Here is a 16,680-nt window from a genome sequence, read left to right as displayed (position 1 = left end):
TACTTAAGCTTCTTAAGTCACCATCACCTGAGAAAACAAATGAGAGCTGCCTTTACTGGGTACACAGTGCCAGGCCCCCTGTTAGACATTTTACATATAATTTCATTTAATCCTTTCAACCCTATGATATGAGTATCACCCAACCCCATTTTATACACAAGGATCACAGAAGTTAAGTGATTTGCCCAGTGTCACAAAAATCTCTTTGTTCTTTCCAATTGCATCATGTAATTACCTTAGAAACAAAACCAAATCACTTAAAGACACGTAAATATACCATTCTGGTAAAGATATTATTTTGCTTCTCTCTGTATAATTTCATTGTATGTTGCTAATTAAAAGTGAAGTTAAATAAGAAACCTGATATAGCATTATAAGATCTATAATGATGCTTTTTGTGTATTGTAGAGGTATTTGTACCTTTAGTGCTTGTTGAATAGTACTCGGTAATTCTATTCATTTTGCTAATTTGCTCATATTTCAATTTCTGAAATAGTTGCCAAAAGCTGTTAAAAGGGAACAATGGGCATATTTTTAAAGTTTAATAAATCAAAACAACATGGGCACATGCTAAAGATTAATTTGGGATCATTTACATAAATGGCATTCTGGAAAAAAAAAAAGGAGCTGTTTTTTTTAAGTGCAGAAAAAGGAATGCAACCTATTTCTTCCAAGGGCATGTGAGTGGATCTCATATTCTCACACATGGCTTTGTTTTCAAATTCTTGAAAGTGCAGAAATTCTTTTAATTTAAAGGTGAGCCCATGGAAAATCTGGAACAGCTGTAGAACACCATAGAGGAACGCAGAGCACCAGCCACTTTCTCAGCTCACAACACCACCCCAGGGAGGTCTGAGCCTCCGCTCACCACTGTTCTAAGTTATCAAAGAGAGGCACCTCTCACCTCTTTCCCCATTGCTACGAACAAGATGCTTCCATGGAATTCATTGTCTCATTAACTGACCCTGACTAAAGGCTATTGAGTACAGAGAGAAACTTGACAACTCTTTGGACTCAAGAGGGACTCCATGCTGTCCAAGGAAGAAGGCTCAGGGAGAGTTTAAGTTTAGCTGACTAGATAGTAAAACTTGGAAAACAGCCATATCTCAAAATGCTATCTGAGGGACCTGGCAAAACATACCACCGTGACTTTCTTCAAGGTCACGCAAAGTTTAAGTGATTTTTACTATCCCACATTCCAATGTGTCCTTCTCCATCAATGCATTTCCCATGGTAGTTCATCATTCTATATTTATGACATTTTTATTAGGTAACAGCATCTCATCTCTCTGAGTAATTGTGCTGCTGCCTATTTCTGGAAACTTCTATCAGCCACAGTCTGGGACTGAGGGGTGTCATCCATGTTGAGGGGGGAGTTTGAAAATCTTGTTCTCGAATGAGACAGGTAAAAAATGGTCTTATTAGGATTTCTGTTTTCAATGTCCAAAGAAGAGTCCCTGGGAAAGAAAAACAGATAACACAGCACTGGTAAGATCTGTACATCGGAAGTAGGCTAAGCTAGAGTAATCAGCTTAATCTAGCCATAAAAATAGTGTACGGAGCTCTTTGTTTCATTAACATCGGTCAACCAGGGCCCATCAGGAACGTGGATTGACTTCAGGGGGCTCCTCCACGGCTTCCACCAATGCTGAGTTCCGCAAAGCTGTGCTGAGAATGCCATGAACTGCCCGAGCTTTCACACACACGCCCCTGTCACGGTGATTCATTTTCTGCCTGGCTCTTTTTCCCCCAATGCTTTTGTAGGGATGGGCTGTCTGCCGGCATTGAGCCTCCTGGCTGTTTCGATACAGACAGGAAATGGGTTGGTGTAGCCCAGGAGGTCACCTGAGCTTTGTTGGCAGCCTCTGAAGTAGCCACCAGCATTCCCACGTTCCTTGGCGAGGACAGGGAGTGGCTTTGTTCTGCCTTCCAAGAGGCTGGACATTCACTGAGTTTGTCCTGCCTGATCTGAGAGGGGCTTTCTCTGGCTTTCCAGAGAGGTGGGCTGGAGCAGCCAGAAGAGGAACGGCTCTGTCCTAAGGGATATCTTCCCTCACCTGTCGCTCGTGTGCGCTCCAATGCTGCCCTCTGGAGGCATTTATGCCACGGGCTGGAAGCCCGTCCTATTAGTCCCAAGATAGTCTCCACCAGGAGCTGGGAAACCCAACGGCCGTTAGGTCTAAGGAGAAGCAGGTGCTACCAGGTGTGAAAGAAGCAGTGGCCGTTTGGCTCCAGGTAAATTGCTGTCATGAAGCAATCGTGGACCTGCAGTAGAAAGAACACCCAGGTTTCCAAAAGAAGCTAGAAATACAGATTCTTGCCTGAAATTCCTGACTTTTCAAACTTGACAGCCTCACTCAGTTAAAAAACAAAAAGCAAAACAGAAAAACATTGTAATGGCAGGACCACGGGTAGCGTATCCAATGTCTTGTGCAAATTAGAAAAAAAAAGCACCCCTCTGGGCAGATAGAGCAGGGAAAAAACCCCAGGGCCAAAGTGCCAAGTAAAAAGGTGCCCCTGAGCAGTTGCTCCCTGTGCTCCTGGCTTAATGAGTGAGTCCTGGCTGGGTTTCCGCGTCCACCCGCCGGCTGGCTGGGCGCTTCAGGGAGGTACAGCCCGCACAGCGGCACGCAGCTCTCAGGCTCCTGCCAAGTGCGTCTGTCCAAGCCAGATCCTGGCCCTGGGCCTCAGGTTCATGAGAGCTCTGGATGATGGAAGAGGGAGCTGGAGAGCAGGGGTCCCCCAAACCTCCCCTCAGTCATCCTAGATGGTGAATGTTGGATCCGGGGACGCCGTTATTTTAGATGGCATTTGTCCCCTAAGGTCAATGCACTCTGTATGTGAGAAGGATATCCTTCTTTATCTACTTTCTCTTTTTTGGTACACTTCATCTATTATTATTTTTAATGTCTTCCCTTTATTGGTCTACTATGTGTCAGAGCACTTTATATAAATTATTTCTGACAGTATCCTGACAGGGCAACATAATTCCCCCTATTTTACAGACGGAGATACTAAGGGTCAGAGAAGCAATTTATCCCAAAACCAGCTAGGAAATGGCTATGTGCTGGGCTTTGATTCTAGGTCTGTCTCATTAGGAAGCTGTTGCTGTCCTAAGATGATATGATTACTCTGTTGTTTCTACTTGGGATAGTAGAGTTTCTGTCTTTTCTCCCCAAAGTCACCCAAGGAAGGTCTATGTTATTCAAGCATATTCAAGCACTTAGTGCATAGAGATCTTCTATTTGGTACCTTCTCCCTCCCTCTTTCTGTTTCTTAATAAATGCAAGAACAATTCTTTCATAAAGCAAAGAATGTATTTGTGTAATGTTTAACTTTGAAAATCACAACATCACCAGATGTACATATCCCAATGCGTGTTGTTCCTTCAAAATACTGGGTTGCTTTGGTGACTAGAGACTTATTCCAACGATGCGTTCATCAGTCATCACCTTTTCAATGCTTCTCTTTGGGAAGTACCTTACACACCACTCAAAGAAATTAGGCTCATCTTTTCAATGACATCTACTGCTTTAATCCTTAAATTATAATATTCAGCCTTTCTAGCCATTCTGTTATCAGACTTGAGTACAAATAACTAGAAGCTATTTCCAAAAATTAATTAAGCCCAGTCTCAATGGAATTAGATTTGCTTTTTTTTTTTTAAGATTTTATTTATTTATTTGACAGAAAGAGACACAGCGAGAGAGCGAACACAAGCAAGGGGAGTGGGAGAGGGAGAAGCAGACTCCCCGCTGAGCAGGGAGCCAGATGAGGGGCTGATACCAGGCTCGATCCCAGGACCCTGGGATCGAGCCCGGAGTCAGGCTCCCTGCTCAACAAGAGTCTGCTTCTCCCTCTCCTCCCTGCTCGTGCTCTCTCTTGCTATCTCTGTCTCTCTCTCTCTCTCTCAAATAAATAAATAAAATCTTAAAAAAAAAGAATATGCTGGATGTTTTAAGACTGTCTCCTAAACAGGGGTTCCCAAACTATTCTGAACTCAGCAGCACCATTGATTAGGTGTATGACCTTTAAAAGAGACACCATGCATTGGACTGGAAAGGTCCTGACAAGCTGATTAAACTAAATAAAGAGTTAGGTTGGTAGACTCTGTAAGTTTTGAGTTTGGACTCAGGAGCCAGACAGACTGGGTTCAAATCTTCCCTTTGCCTCTTACTAGGTATGTAAGCTTGCACAATTTACTTTATCTCTTCATGTCTCAGTTTCCTCTTTTGTAAAATGAAGATGATAATGGAATATGTAGGGGTTCCTAGAACAGTGGATGATATGGAGTCAGTGCTATTTAAGTGCTGGCTACTCTTGAAATCACACATATCACTGTACAGCATCACCCTGAATTATCAACGTGTTAGGCAAAATCAGTAATAAGGCAGACATGTTTTCTATAAGTAGTCATCATCAACTGCGGTAATAAAATGTTCTTATATAGGAAAAGCAATTTTGTTTAGTTGTTAAAATCAAAATGAAATCAGCCTGTGAAAAGATTCTCTACATTCCATTTCATTTCATATTCAAGGAATTCATATGTAAATGGAGATGCCTGATATAGCATTACAACATCAATAGCTTCAAACACCTGTGGCATCTTGGCAACACATTCATTCAACCCATGCCTCTGCAAATTTATGATAGGAACGTATTTTTGGAGGTAGTGCAGGCCATCTTTGGGCAGGATTGGTTGTTAAAAAGTCTCCCTGACACTAAGTTGAACTCTCTTTCCCTTATCATTTCATCTCCCTGAAACCCTTAGAGCCTTATGGAACAAATCCCATTACTTTGGAGGTCATATGCCTTGAGAAGAAACAGGTTTAGTTCTTTTAAACCATTTCTCTTAAGATGTGGTTTTGTATCCCCTCACCCTACTTATCTCACTCTTCTCAACAGGCCTTGATTTCTCCAATTCTTTTTAAGATGTAATACCCAGAAGTGAGCATAGTCCTTTAGGTCATAGAAATGGGTCTCCCTCCTTGTCTGGTGAATCACACTTTTATGAATGTAGTCTAGGAGTACATTCATTTTTATTTTCATTTAGTTCTTATTTTGACAGCATATTGCACACTTACTAAAGTGCCAAAAGAAAAGAACTGTTAACTCAGATTCCTATATCCAGTGAAGATATTCTTTGGGATTGAAGGGAGAAATGAAGTTATTCTTAGAGGCAAAAAAGTGAGAGAATTGTGCAGCAGATGTACACAAAAGAATGGCTAGGGATGTTCTCAAACAAAGAAGGAACCATGGAACATCCAGAAGAAAGAAAGAATATAGTAAGCAAAAATATGGTAAATACAATAAGCTTTCTTTCTCTTCGTGAGTTTCCTAAGTTATTTGATGGATAAAGCAAAACCTGTAACACTGATCTGATTCTAAATGTATGTAGAAAAAATATTTAAGACAATTATTTTAGGTGCTCCTGGATGGCTCAGTCGGTTAAGCATCCGACTCTTGATTTTGGCTCAGGTTATGATCTCAGAGTTGTGAGATCGAGCCTCACATTGGGCTCCATGCTGGATGGGGAGCCTGCTTAAGATTCTCTCTCCCCCTCTCTCTGCCTCTCTCCTCCCCATCCTCCTTGAACTCTCTCTTTCTCTCTTGAAGAGAGACAATTATTATATACATGAGATAAAGTAAAGAGATGTAAAGAGAGAAAAGGTTTTCATACTTCACTTGAACTGGTAAAATGATGACACCAGTGTACTGTGATCAACTATATATGTATAATGTCACACCTCCAGCAACCACTAAAAAAGCCCAGCAAAGAAATATACTTTAAGACACTATAGATAAATCAAAATGGAATGATAAAAAATGTTTATGTAGCCAATATGAAGGCAGGAAAAAGAAAACAGGGAAACACAAAAGCCAAAGAGAACACAAAAAATAAAATAGTAGATTAAGCCCTCATCTATCAATATTTACATTAAAAACAAATTGCCTAAATATACCAATTAAAAGACAGATATTGACAGAGTGGATTAAAAACATGACCAAATATATGCTGTCCACAAGAAATTCAGTCCAAATGCGATGATAGAGGCAAGTTAAAAAGTAAAAGGATGGAAAGGGATGCATCATGCAAACATTAATGAAAGGAAGCAGAAGTGCTATATTTATATCAGATAACTTAGACTTCAGAGCAAATAAAATTACCAGAGACTGAGAGAACCATTATATAATAGTAAAAGGGCCATTCCACCAAGAAGTCATAGCAATCCTACATGTCTGCGTACCCAAACAACAGAGCTGCAAAATATGTGAAGCAAAAACTAATAGAACTGAAAGGACAAATAGACAAATCCACAATTAAAATTGGAGACATCAACATCCCTCTCTCCACAATTGATAGAATAACTAGACAGAAAATCATCAGTGTTATAGAAAAACTCATCATCACCAACAACCAAGAGGATCTAATCATCATTTAAATAATAGGCATGCTGAAGACCCTAATGGAAAAGTGGACAATATAAAGGAGTGATGTGTTTGTAGGCAGAGAAATGGAAACTCTAGGAAAGAATTGAAAAGAAATTAGAAATCAAAAACACTGGAACAGAAATGAAGAATGCCTTTCCTGGGTGCATTAACAGACTGGTTGTAGCCAAGGAAAGAATTAGTAAGCCTAAAGATATGTCAATAGAAACTTCCAAAACTGAAAAATAAAAAGAAAAAATAATGAAAAAGATAGAACAGAATGTGTAAGAACTGTGGGACAATTACAAAAGGTATAACATACATGTAAGGGGAATGCCAGGAGAAGAGAGAGAAAGGAGGGGCGCCTGGGCAGCTCAGTTGGTTAAGTACCTTCGGCTCAGGTCATGATCCTAGGGTCCTGGGATGGAGCTCCTCATTGAGCCCTGCATTTCCTCGGGCTCCCTGCTCAGCGGGGAGTCTGCTTATCCCTCTTTTTCCCTCTGCCCCTCCCCCCAGCTCATGCTCCCTCAAGCTCTCTATCTCTCTCAAATAAATGAATAAAATCCTAAAAAAAAAAGAGAGAGAAAAAAGGAAAGAAGAAATATTGGAAGTAATAATGGCTGAGAATTTTCCAAAATTAATGACAGATACAAATCACAGATTCAGAAAGCCCAGACAACACCAAAAATCTGCATGTAATTATCACATTCAAACTGCAGAAAATCAAAGACAAAGAGAAATTCCTGAAAGAAGCCAGAGTGGTGGAAAACATCTTACATGTAGAGAAATAAGAATAAGATTTACACTGACTTCTCTTCAGAAAGCATGCAAGCAAGAAAATGGAGTGAAATATTTAAAGTGTTAAAAAAAAAACACTAACCTAGATTTCTGGATTCAGTGAAACCATATTTCAAAAGCAGAGAAGAAATAAAGACTCTCTCAGACAAGCAAAAATTGAAGGAATTAGCAGACCTGTCACCAATATACCTGTCTTGTAAGAAAGAAGTTCTTCAAGAGAGAAGGAAAATTATTTAGGTCAAAAACTCAGATCTACATAAAGAAAAGAAGAGCATTGGAGAACGAATAAATGATGGCAAATAAAATATTTTATTTTTCTTATGTTAATTGATCTGATAGGTAATAACTTATTCAAAATAACAACAGCAACAATGTATTGAGTGATTGTAGTGTATGGATAAGTGAAATGTTAAGGATGACAGGAATGTTATAAGGGAAGAGAAGGACAAGTTGGGAATAAAGTATTTGCAATATCTGTGAAGCAGTATAGCGTTATTTGAAAATGGTCTTGAATTTGTCATAAGCATATATTGTAAAGTCTAGGATAATCACTAAATTTAAAAAGAACATGAGTATAATTGATACACTAATATGGAAGATAAAATGGAATCATAAAATTCTCAGTTAAAACCAGAGAAGGCAGGGACGCCTGGGTGGCTCAGTCGGTTAAGCGTCTGCCTTCAGCTCAGGTCATGATCCCAGGGTCCTGGGATCGAGTCCCGCATCGGGCTCCCTGCTCCGCGGGGAGCCTGCTTCTCCCTCTGCCTCTCTCTCTCTCTCTCTCTCATGAATAAATAAATAAAATCTTTAAAAAAAAAAAACAGAGAAGGCAGAAAAAGAAGGGAAGAAAAAGAATGAATGAACGAACAGGGGCAATGAATAGAAAGTAGTAACACATGTAGGAGATACTAATCCAACTAAACCAATAATCACTTTAAAAGTGAGTGTTCTAAATATACCAATTAACAGAGACTGGCAAGAGTGGATAGAAAAACAATATCCAACTATATGCTGTCTATAAAAAAAACCCCACTTTAAAAATAAAGACACAGATTAAAAGTAAAGAGATGCAGAAATATATACCATGCTAACACTAATCAAAAGAAAGTGGGAGTAGCTATATTAATTTCAGACAAGACAAGGAAAATGATCACGGATAAAGAGGGACATTACATAATGATAAAAGGACAATTTCTAAGAAGGCATGAAAATTCTTACTATGTATGTGCCTAAAAATAGAACATCAAAATAATATGAGGCAAAAACTGATAGAACTGCAAGGGGAGACAGATGAATCCACTATTATAGTTGGAGACTGGCACCCCTCTATTAGAAACGGACAGATCCAGGAGGCAGAAAATCAGTAAGGACATAGTTGAACTCAACAGCGCCATCAATCTACTGGGTGTAATTGACATCTACAGAATACTTCATTTGACAGTAAGAAATTATACATTCTTCTCAAACTCAAACAGAACATACACTAAGATAGATTACATTAAGGGCCATAAAACACAGTACATTAAAAGAATAGATCTCATATAAAGTATGCTCTCATACCACAGAGAATTAAATTAGAAAAAAAGAACAGAAGCATAGCTGGAAAATCACAAAATAGTTGAGATTAAATAATAGACTTCTAAATAGCTGATGGGCCAAAGAATTCTCAAGAAAAATTAAAACATATCTGGAACTAAATAAAAATGCAATTGCAACCTATCAAAATGAGGGGGATAAGACCAGAGCAATGCTTAGAGAGAAATTTATGGCATCCAATGCATATATTAGAAAAGAAGAAAGATTTAAAAACAATAATATAATCTGTTGCTTTAGGAAACTAGAAAAAGAAGGGGTATGTCTGGGATCAGGCACAAGCAGGGCCAAAGGGCCCAAGTAGGCTGCATGAGAAGGAAGTCCCCCATGTCATCCACCAAGTTGCACCAGAGCCTTTCCCTCAGCTCCTACCTATGACCACATGGGAATAAAGAAAAATAAATAAAGAAAAAAAGGCTGAATTTGGTTCAAGGATAGGTCAGCTTGGTATAATGAACTATGATACAATGCAGCACTACTCAAAGGTGGATCAGAAAGATATCAGTGAGAAGGGAGGTCCTCCCAAAGGATAGAATTTCTGGTAGTGCACTTGGTCTTCCATTTTGTGTAGAAAGAGAAGTGGCCTAGGATTAGAATATATGTGGACTCACAGAATGGTGACCAACCAGTTCGGTGATTTTTTAGTGCCCTGGAAAAGGAAACATCAGGGCTAAATATCACTCACCTATCTGAGAGTGCCAATCATAGAAGAGACACCAAACAATGAAGAAGACAGGATGACTTGGTCAGTTGACATCAGTCTGCCTCTATCTTGGCTGACCGAGTGCTGGCACAATAGGCACATGAAAGGAGTAGTCATTATGGCAGAGATGGAAACTATGCACAAGCCCAACAGCATAGCTGCTGAACAAATGCAGAACAGCACTGCTCGCAAGGAGATGAATTGGCCTCTTAATGTTAAGTACTCTAATTTGATCCCTTCTACTCTGGAAAGACCAGTGACTCATCTTGATTGGACTGGACACATATTTCGGTCATGAGTTTGCCTTTGCCTGCAGAGCTTCAGCCAACACCATATCTGGGTATTTATCCTCCCAACATGGGATCTCACATAATATTACATTGGACCAAGGGACCCACTCCACAGGAAAGGAGGTGCAGTGACCAGTGATGATGATCAGCAGTGCAGGAGTAGGCATATAGCCACAGAATCTAGTGGTCCAGAATGGAGTTGTTGAAAGCTTCTACAAGCTTTATGGCTGATAGAACAAAGGAAAAGCCTGTTGAAGATGCCTTTGAGGGGCCAGCTTGGACATTATAACCAATGAAGATGGAGTACCATCCTCCAGGATGCAGCATATGCTCTAAATAAATGACCCATTATATGCTGTGATATCTCTTAAGCAGAATGCATGGGTCCAATAAACCAAGGGTAGAAGTAGCTCTCACCTTAATTCCCATTCATTTGCTCTTTAATTTGTGCTTCTCATCCCCACAACCTTGGATAATGTGTATTTAGAGATCTTGGTTTTGATAGGAGGCAGCTTCCACCAGTGGGCACAACAACAAAACTATGAAATTTCTGTGTGTCACCCAATCATGGTAGGTTCCTCATGCCAAGAGAGCAATAGTCAAGTAAAGGAATTGCCATCCATACATAAGTAAGGGATCTTGGTCATCAAGCTGCAGGAAGAATATGGAAAGAATATGTTTGGTACCCAGGTATTGCACTTGGTGCCCTTTCATTTATTTTTTGAGGGTGAGGGGAATCTAGATTGGATAGGAGGGAGCTAAGTACTATCTGTGGCCTCGATATCAGCTTCTGCATCAGGAGCTGTAGTTTGCCCCTCTAATCTTCCTTTTGTAAGATTCTCTCAGGAAGAGAGATCCATCTGACTTTTGAATTTGCTTCTCACAGAACTTACAGAAGGCTAGTGGATCTAAGTGGTGTAAGGGGTAGACTGCAGTGGAAGCTGTGGGGCACTGCCTACATCTCCCCTCTGGCCTTGCACTTCGGAACTGAAGTCCTCATCCCTCCAGGTGCTGAGAGTGCTGACAGCTAGTAGTTTGCAACTGAATTCTCCCTCCCAGTGGTTACCCTCGACCGAGGAGGGTCACCTTGCTCAGGGTCATACCACTCTCTTGGGGAAATGGACTGTCAATTAGTGAAAAGTTTTAAAAGCCCAACTTTCTTGTCCCAATTTGAGGCATCTCTGCAGGGTCATCCTCACTCCAGAACTCCTTATGGGATCATCTGAGTCCTTTGTTGTGACTGCATCACAGCCCAACTCCTCCCTCTGCCCAGTCCTGGTTTCTTCCTTCCTCCATACATGAGAATACACTTGAATAAACTTCCTGCACATAAATCTCAGACTCGAAGTCTACTTCCCATGAAAACTAACCTGCAACAATCTAAAGAGTTGGAACTATTCCTTCCAATATCTTCTTAAACATAACTAAGATGTCTTTAAGGGGGGTGGGGGGACCTTTTACTGTTCTCTGCTTATTTAGGGCATTCACTTTCTTGATATATTTTTTTTAAGATTTATTTATTTATTTATTTACTTACTTACTTATTTATTTATTAGAGGAGGGGCAGGGGCAGAGGGAGAGGGAGAGAATCCTCAAGCAGACTCCCCACTGAGCAGGGACCCCTATGTGGGACTTGATCCCAGGACCCAGAGATCACAACCTGAGCTGAAATCAAGAGTCAGATGCTTAACCAACTGAGCCACCCATGTGCCCCACTTTCTTGATATTATTACAACTTTAATACAGTCATATTTTCATCCTTGGCTCTAAGCTCTGCTTTTCATGTTACATTTGTCATTAGAAAGAAAGGGCTTATCCATGAGGTCTCTAAACAGTTCACATGGGTTTCTTTGGTCTGCTTCCTGCTTCTTTATTGGGGCCATTTGTGATAGCCCAGTGGAAATTATTTTCTTAGTTCTTCCCAACATATACAGCTGTGTTCCCCCATCTGCAAAAAGATATCTATAAGTTTTCTTTGAATTTCTTGTGTTTTACCTTTGTAAAGACTAGGCCGTATGTAAAGACTAAGACCCAGCCAGACATATATGATTAACTTCTCTTAAAATTCAAATTCAAATATCAGTCTGGGCCTGCTCTTATCATCGCCCTTTCCCATCTTTCCCCTCATCCTCTAAAGTATGAACCAGTTGAGAAGCAAGACTAATAGTTCATTGTGAAATTCTTCCTTAGCAGTAAATGAGATTCAGAAATATTCTAGAGCTCCCTTCCCTTGTGTGGGATGGGTTGTGCCCTCAGGGCAACCCTTTATGTATTGGGCTACAGCCTCCACAGTTGACCCCAGGGCATTTGGGCAGCCTGACTGCTGGGCTTCAGCCCAGGTTCCTGGTTTTCACTTCTATCCTCTGTTGGGACAGGAGCCGAGATTGAACCTAGTCCAGTTGGCTGAGGCTCTGACCCTTTTGCGTAGTTTCTGCCAACTTTTTTTGTTTCTGGTATTTCTACCTTGATCCATATGTAGATCCTTGGGCCAAGATTCTGGTCAACAGGATGCCAGGAAGTCTTGCTTCCCAGAATGCCATACTCTTCCCCTTGCCCTCAGATCAGGCCCTTCAGACTGATGCTGGCCCAAATTGCAGCTGTATCCTCTACAACTGCACCTGTATCCACACTAAGACCCTGAACCTGAACTGTTAGCATTTGCAGCCTGGTTGAATTCCCCTGCCCTGTGCCAGCCACCTCAGCAAAATTCTTTCTCACAGCGAATGCCCACATACCCATCACTTCAGCTAGTACTACTGCTTTGACAAATTAGTCCCTGTTAATGAGAATTAAGCTCAGAGTAGTAGTTTCCCTGATTAGATCCACCACCCTCTGAAGGGTAAAATTGCTGGCAAAGCAAGTGAAAAATTTTCCAGAATTTCAGCATTATCTTAATGGGACTTTGTATGAAGATTTAATTTAGGTTTAGTTGTGACCAAAATATCTTGCCTGTTTAATAGTTTTGTTGCCTATTATCAAAACATTAGTCTAGGCTCCATCTTAGCAGATAGATTATATTATCGTCCCATAATTATATTATTTAAATTTTCTCTAATTTCAGATTTATAGATATTCAAAAGGGTAGCTTTCTTATTTCAAAATAAGAAAGGCTTAATTTAGAACAGAGAACAAGTAATATCAACACACACAGAAGCCACAGTGAAATAGTGTCCTGGGATTATAAAATAGAGAATCACTTACATGCCAAATGCTCTGGCATCAACTATACACCAGAGGGGGAAAATCAAGTATTAAGAACTAAGATATTCTAAGAATTAGCATGTAGATACTGGCTTGTAATAAAGCAATAATAAAATGAAGGTTATTATAATACAGTGTAACTAAAATGCTAGCTGATCTTTCCAAGGACAGATAAGTAGCTTAAAATGAATTCTATTTTTTACAGTTTCCTAAATGAAGATCTACATTTGTAAGATATTTACTCAAAATCATTTTTAGCTTAATCTCTTAAGCAAATTATTCTTTGGTTGGGCCAATATTAAATTAAATTTTATTTTGTAGCCCTGGTATACATCTAGCCCTGGATAATATACAGTGGATGAGATATACACAAAAGAAGAATCATTTGTATGGATGTAGTCAGAGAATAGACAAAACTGCAAAATTTACCGCCACCCAACTACAAGCTTATACTTTAGAACAGCACCTTTCCTGAGCCTAGTAAGTGTAAGTGGCTGCACTGTCCTCCTTCAAACCAATTATTCGGTTAAATGAAAAGTAATGGCTAGGATGACCCGCTGGCCAATTCCACCTCATCATGCTAAAATAATGACTTGAATTTAAGGAATAATATGTGAAGCAAGATAATATAAGACCACCAAAGAAGTGACAAGGGAATCGCATGGCTGTTTGTCCCAAGAAGCCAGCCTACCTTCCTTCAGTTTAATGGTTGTCCACCAAAGCAGGGCAGGTGAGCGAGGGGACTGAAGCATCGGGTCTTTATTCAACCTAATGTACTCCAGGTCTGCTTTTGAGAATTAAAAACCAAAACTCACATTAAAAACATCTTTAAAATTCTATAATTGAGCCAGAGATCTGGAAATAGAAATATCTAAACAAATTGGGGGTAAGAGGATAGTGCTGTCCTCTAACTCAAGGTTTCACAAAATGGAAGCAGGGAACCCAGCAAGTCACTCGACTTCTCTACACATGCTTGCGGAAGAAAGCGACTTTAATACAAGTTGGTCTTTTTCATGATCCGAAGAAATTCTTCCTCGTTCACTTCACCATCTCCATCTCGATCGGCTTCATCTATCATTTCCTGCAGCTCCTCGTCGGTGAGGTTTTCCCCTAACTCGTTGGCCACGCGCTTTAGGTTTTTGAAAGAGATCTTCCCAGTTTCATCATCATCAAAGAGCCTGAAAGCCTTCAGGATTTCTTCTTTGGTGTCTTTCTCGGCCATCTTCTGAGTCATTACGGCCAAAAAGTCATTGAAGCTGATTTTCCCTGTGCCTTCCTTGTCCACCTCGGAGATCATCTTCTTCATCTCTTCCTTCCTGGGTTCAAAGCCCAGCGCTCTCATGGCCACCTTCAGCTCCTTCACGTCGATGGTCCCACTTCCGTCAGCATCGAAGAGGTCAAATGCTTCGCGAACTTCTTGCTTCTGATCTTCAGTGAGTTCAGGCTTAGGGCCCACCTTTCTTTTCTGGCTGGTAGAGGCCACATTTGACTTCTTAAAGCTGGAAGCCATATTCCTTTGTTGGTTGTTACCTTTAACGGTGCCACCGCAGCCTCAGTGCTTGCGCGGGGTGACCCCACCTGGAGCGCATGCGCACGGCCTCTCCCCATTCATTTCCAAAGCTTTCCCTCGTGTTCTCCCAGTGAGACCTGCCTCACTAAGCCCGCCATGTCTACGAGACTTTATTGACGTTATAATCCACGGTTCCCTCGATTATCACCCAGTTTCCACGAGCTGAGACGTGGGTTGGCAAGAAGTGACTGTAGCCACAGTTGTCTTCCATAATGTTTGCCTCTTGCTGTTCTGTCCAGGCCATTTGCCAGCATCCAGAGGACCAGGTTTATAGGGTTATTTGGAAGTCCTTCTTCTCTCCTCTTCTATACAGATTAAAACAAACAAGCAAAAAAAACAAAAAAACAAAAAAAACAAAAACAAAAAACCCTCTTGGAGTTCAAAACAAAACAAAACAAAACAAAAAGCCTCCTCTTAGTCTGAAGTTACCTAAGGCTAAATTTAGGATAACCAAGATGGAGCTTGATCCCTTGGCATTAAATGTGGGGAAGAAGGAGAGAGAATATTAAGGCACAGCATGTGTTCAACTTGACATAAATGGAAAACAGATAAAATGGAAAAAGTTATGTATAAAATTTGTAGAAGTTTGTCTTCTGACATTACACTCAACAATAATAAAACTTCACTGGCTTATTCAGCATATGCTGAAATATGAAATGTAATATCCAAATGTATGATTTACTTTCAGTGTTTCAATTTTACATACTCAGTGTAATTACACTCGAATAACAGTCTTAATTTCATTCACTAGGCTTTTCGTTTGGAAAGGGGTTGAAATACTACTTTCTGGTATTTTTTTAAAGACTCTAGCAGCATATTATTACTCTCACTGTTTATCATCTAGTTGGGGCTGTGCTGAAATCCCCACTCTCATAGCCCTGCTTTGGCAGTGGAAATGGGAGCGTATGATGCAGTACATGTTGGGACTAAAAATTGCCTCCTGAGAACAAAGGAGCAAGAGAAAAATGGGAGGTTTTTAAGTGAAAAGAAAGGAAAGAGTCATCAAGTAGGCCCATAAAAGGAATTGCTTTTAGAATTGCTGTATGTTTCTTTAAATATATTTTGAAGATCTGACATTTTAGCATTCTTTTCCCCCGCAAACCTCAACTTATTAGTACTTGATCAGTTACAAAGAAGGCACTTTCAAAAGTTTTTATTGAAGAGTTTTTATATCCCCAGTATCTAGAACAGTGCTTGACACATAGTAGGTAGATTAATAAATATTTGTTGACTAAGTGAATGAGAGTTACTATTGGTTTTAAAATACTTCTGAATTGTCCAAATAAAACCAACAACCTCCCTCCCCCCCCCAGATTAAATTATGCTGGGAGTGTTTTACAAATTCAGTGTTTTGTTTTGTTTTTTTAAATTAGTGAGCAGATATTGTTTACATGATCTGTTTAATAGCTAGATCTTACTACCTGCCCCCATTGATATGTGACATAATGGACAGAGGGCCTGAGTATAGGGTTTCTAAAAGTCAGGGTAACTTACCTCTGGCACCTCCCACCTCTTGCCTCCCAGCACTTGTCACAGTGTCAACCCAAAGTAGACTTGGCAAGTAGACACTGCCATTGCCCATCTTTCAACACTGCAAATCCTCCTGTTTTCTTAACCAGGTCAAAAAGCCTGGGATCTTATCCCAACCCCATGCCTTGTTATCTCTGTGATTCGAGAAAGTCACTTAACCTCTCAGACTCAGTTGAGACATTTGCAGAGTAGACATAATAATATAGCTTCCTAATAGGGCTCCTGTGCATGTTCAGTGAGCTACTCCAGGAATTGTTCCCTAGTGGGGACCAAACAGGGCTGGGTAATTGTTAGTTGAATCTGGATTTTTCCTAGACATTGTGCATTTCTTTTGACATCCACTCCTCTGCCCAAATTCAAGCCAAGCTATGATGTGTTGGGAAAAATTGAAGGATAGAAGCTGCCTTATATAGAGCTACATTTGGGCCAAGCTGAGCTCAAAGCAAAACGGTTGTCATAGTTTCCAGATGTGTGCAATCAGCAGTCACAACTAGGGGCCACCAAGAGCACCCTTCATAGAAAACAGTGCCCTCAGCCAGAGTCAGCTGTTGGTGGGGAGTTACTTT

At 40.3% G+C, this 16,680-nt stretch overlaps 1 protein-coding gene across 1 annotated transcript; it reads right to left on the bottom strand.

Annotated features, from left to right (window-relative positions):
- Positions 1 to 13,836: 13,836 nt before the first annotated feature.
- Positions 13,837 to 14,547, bottom strand: CETN1 (centrin 1). The gene has a single exon (XM_021686238.1). It carries the CDS (start codon positions 14,522 to 14,524, stop codon positions 14,006 to 14,008), a length of 519 nt encoding a protein of 172 aa, XP_021541913.1. The 5' UTR covers positions 14,525 to 14,547; the 3' UTR covers positions 13,837 to 14,005.
- Between the last annotated feature and the right edge of the window lie 2,133 nt (positions 14,548 to 16,680).

Source organism: Neomonachus schauinslandi, chromosome 14 (genome assembly GCF_002201575.2).
Source record: "Neomonachus schauinslandi chromosome 14, ASM220157v2, whole genome shotgun sequence".
NCBI lineage: Eukaryota > Metazoa > Chordata > Mammalia > Carnivora > Phocidae > Neomonachus > Neomonachus schauinslandi.
The sequence above is the reverse complement of the archived record's forward strand: the minus strand, read 5'-3'. Positions and strand labels throughout refer to the sequence as shown.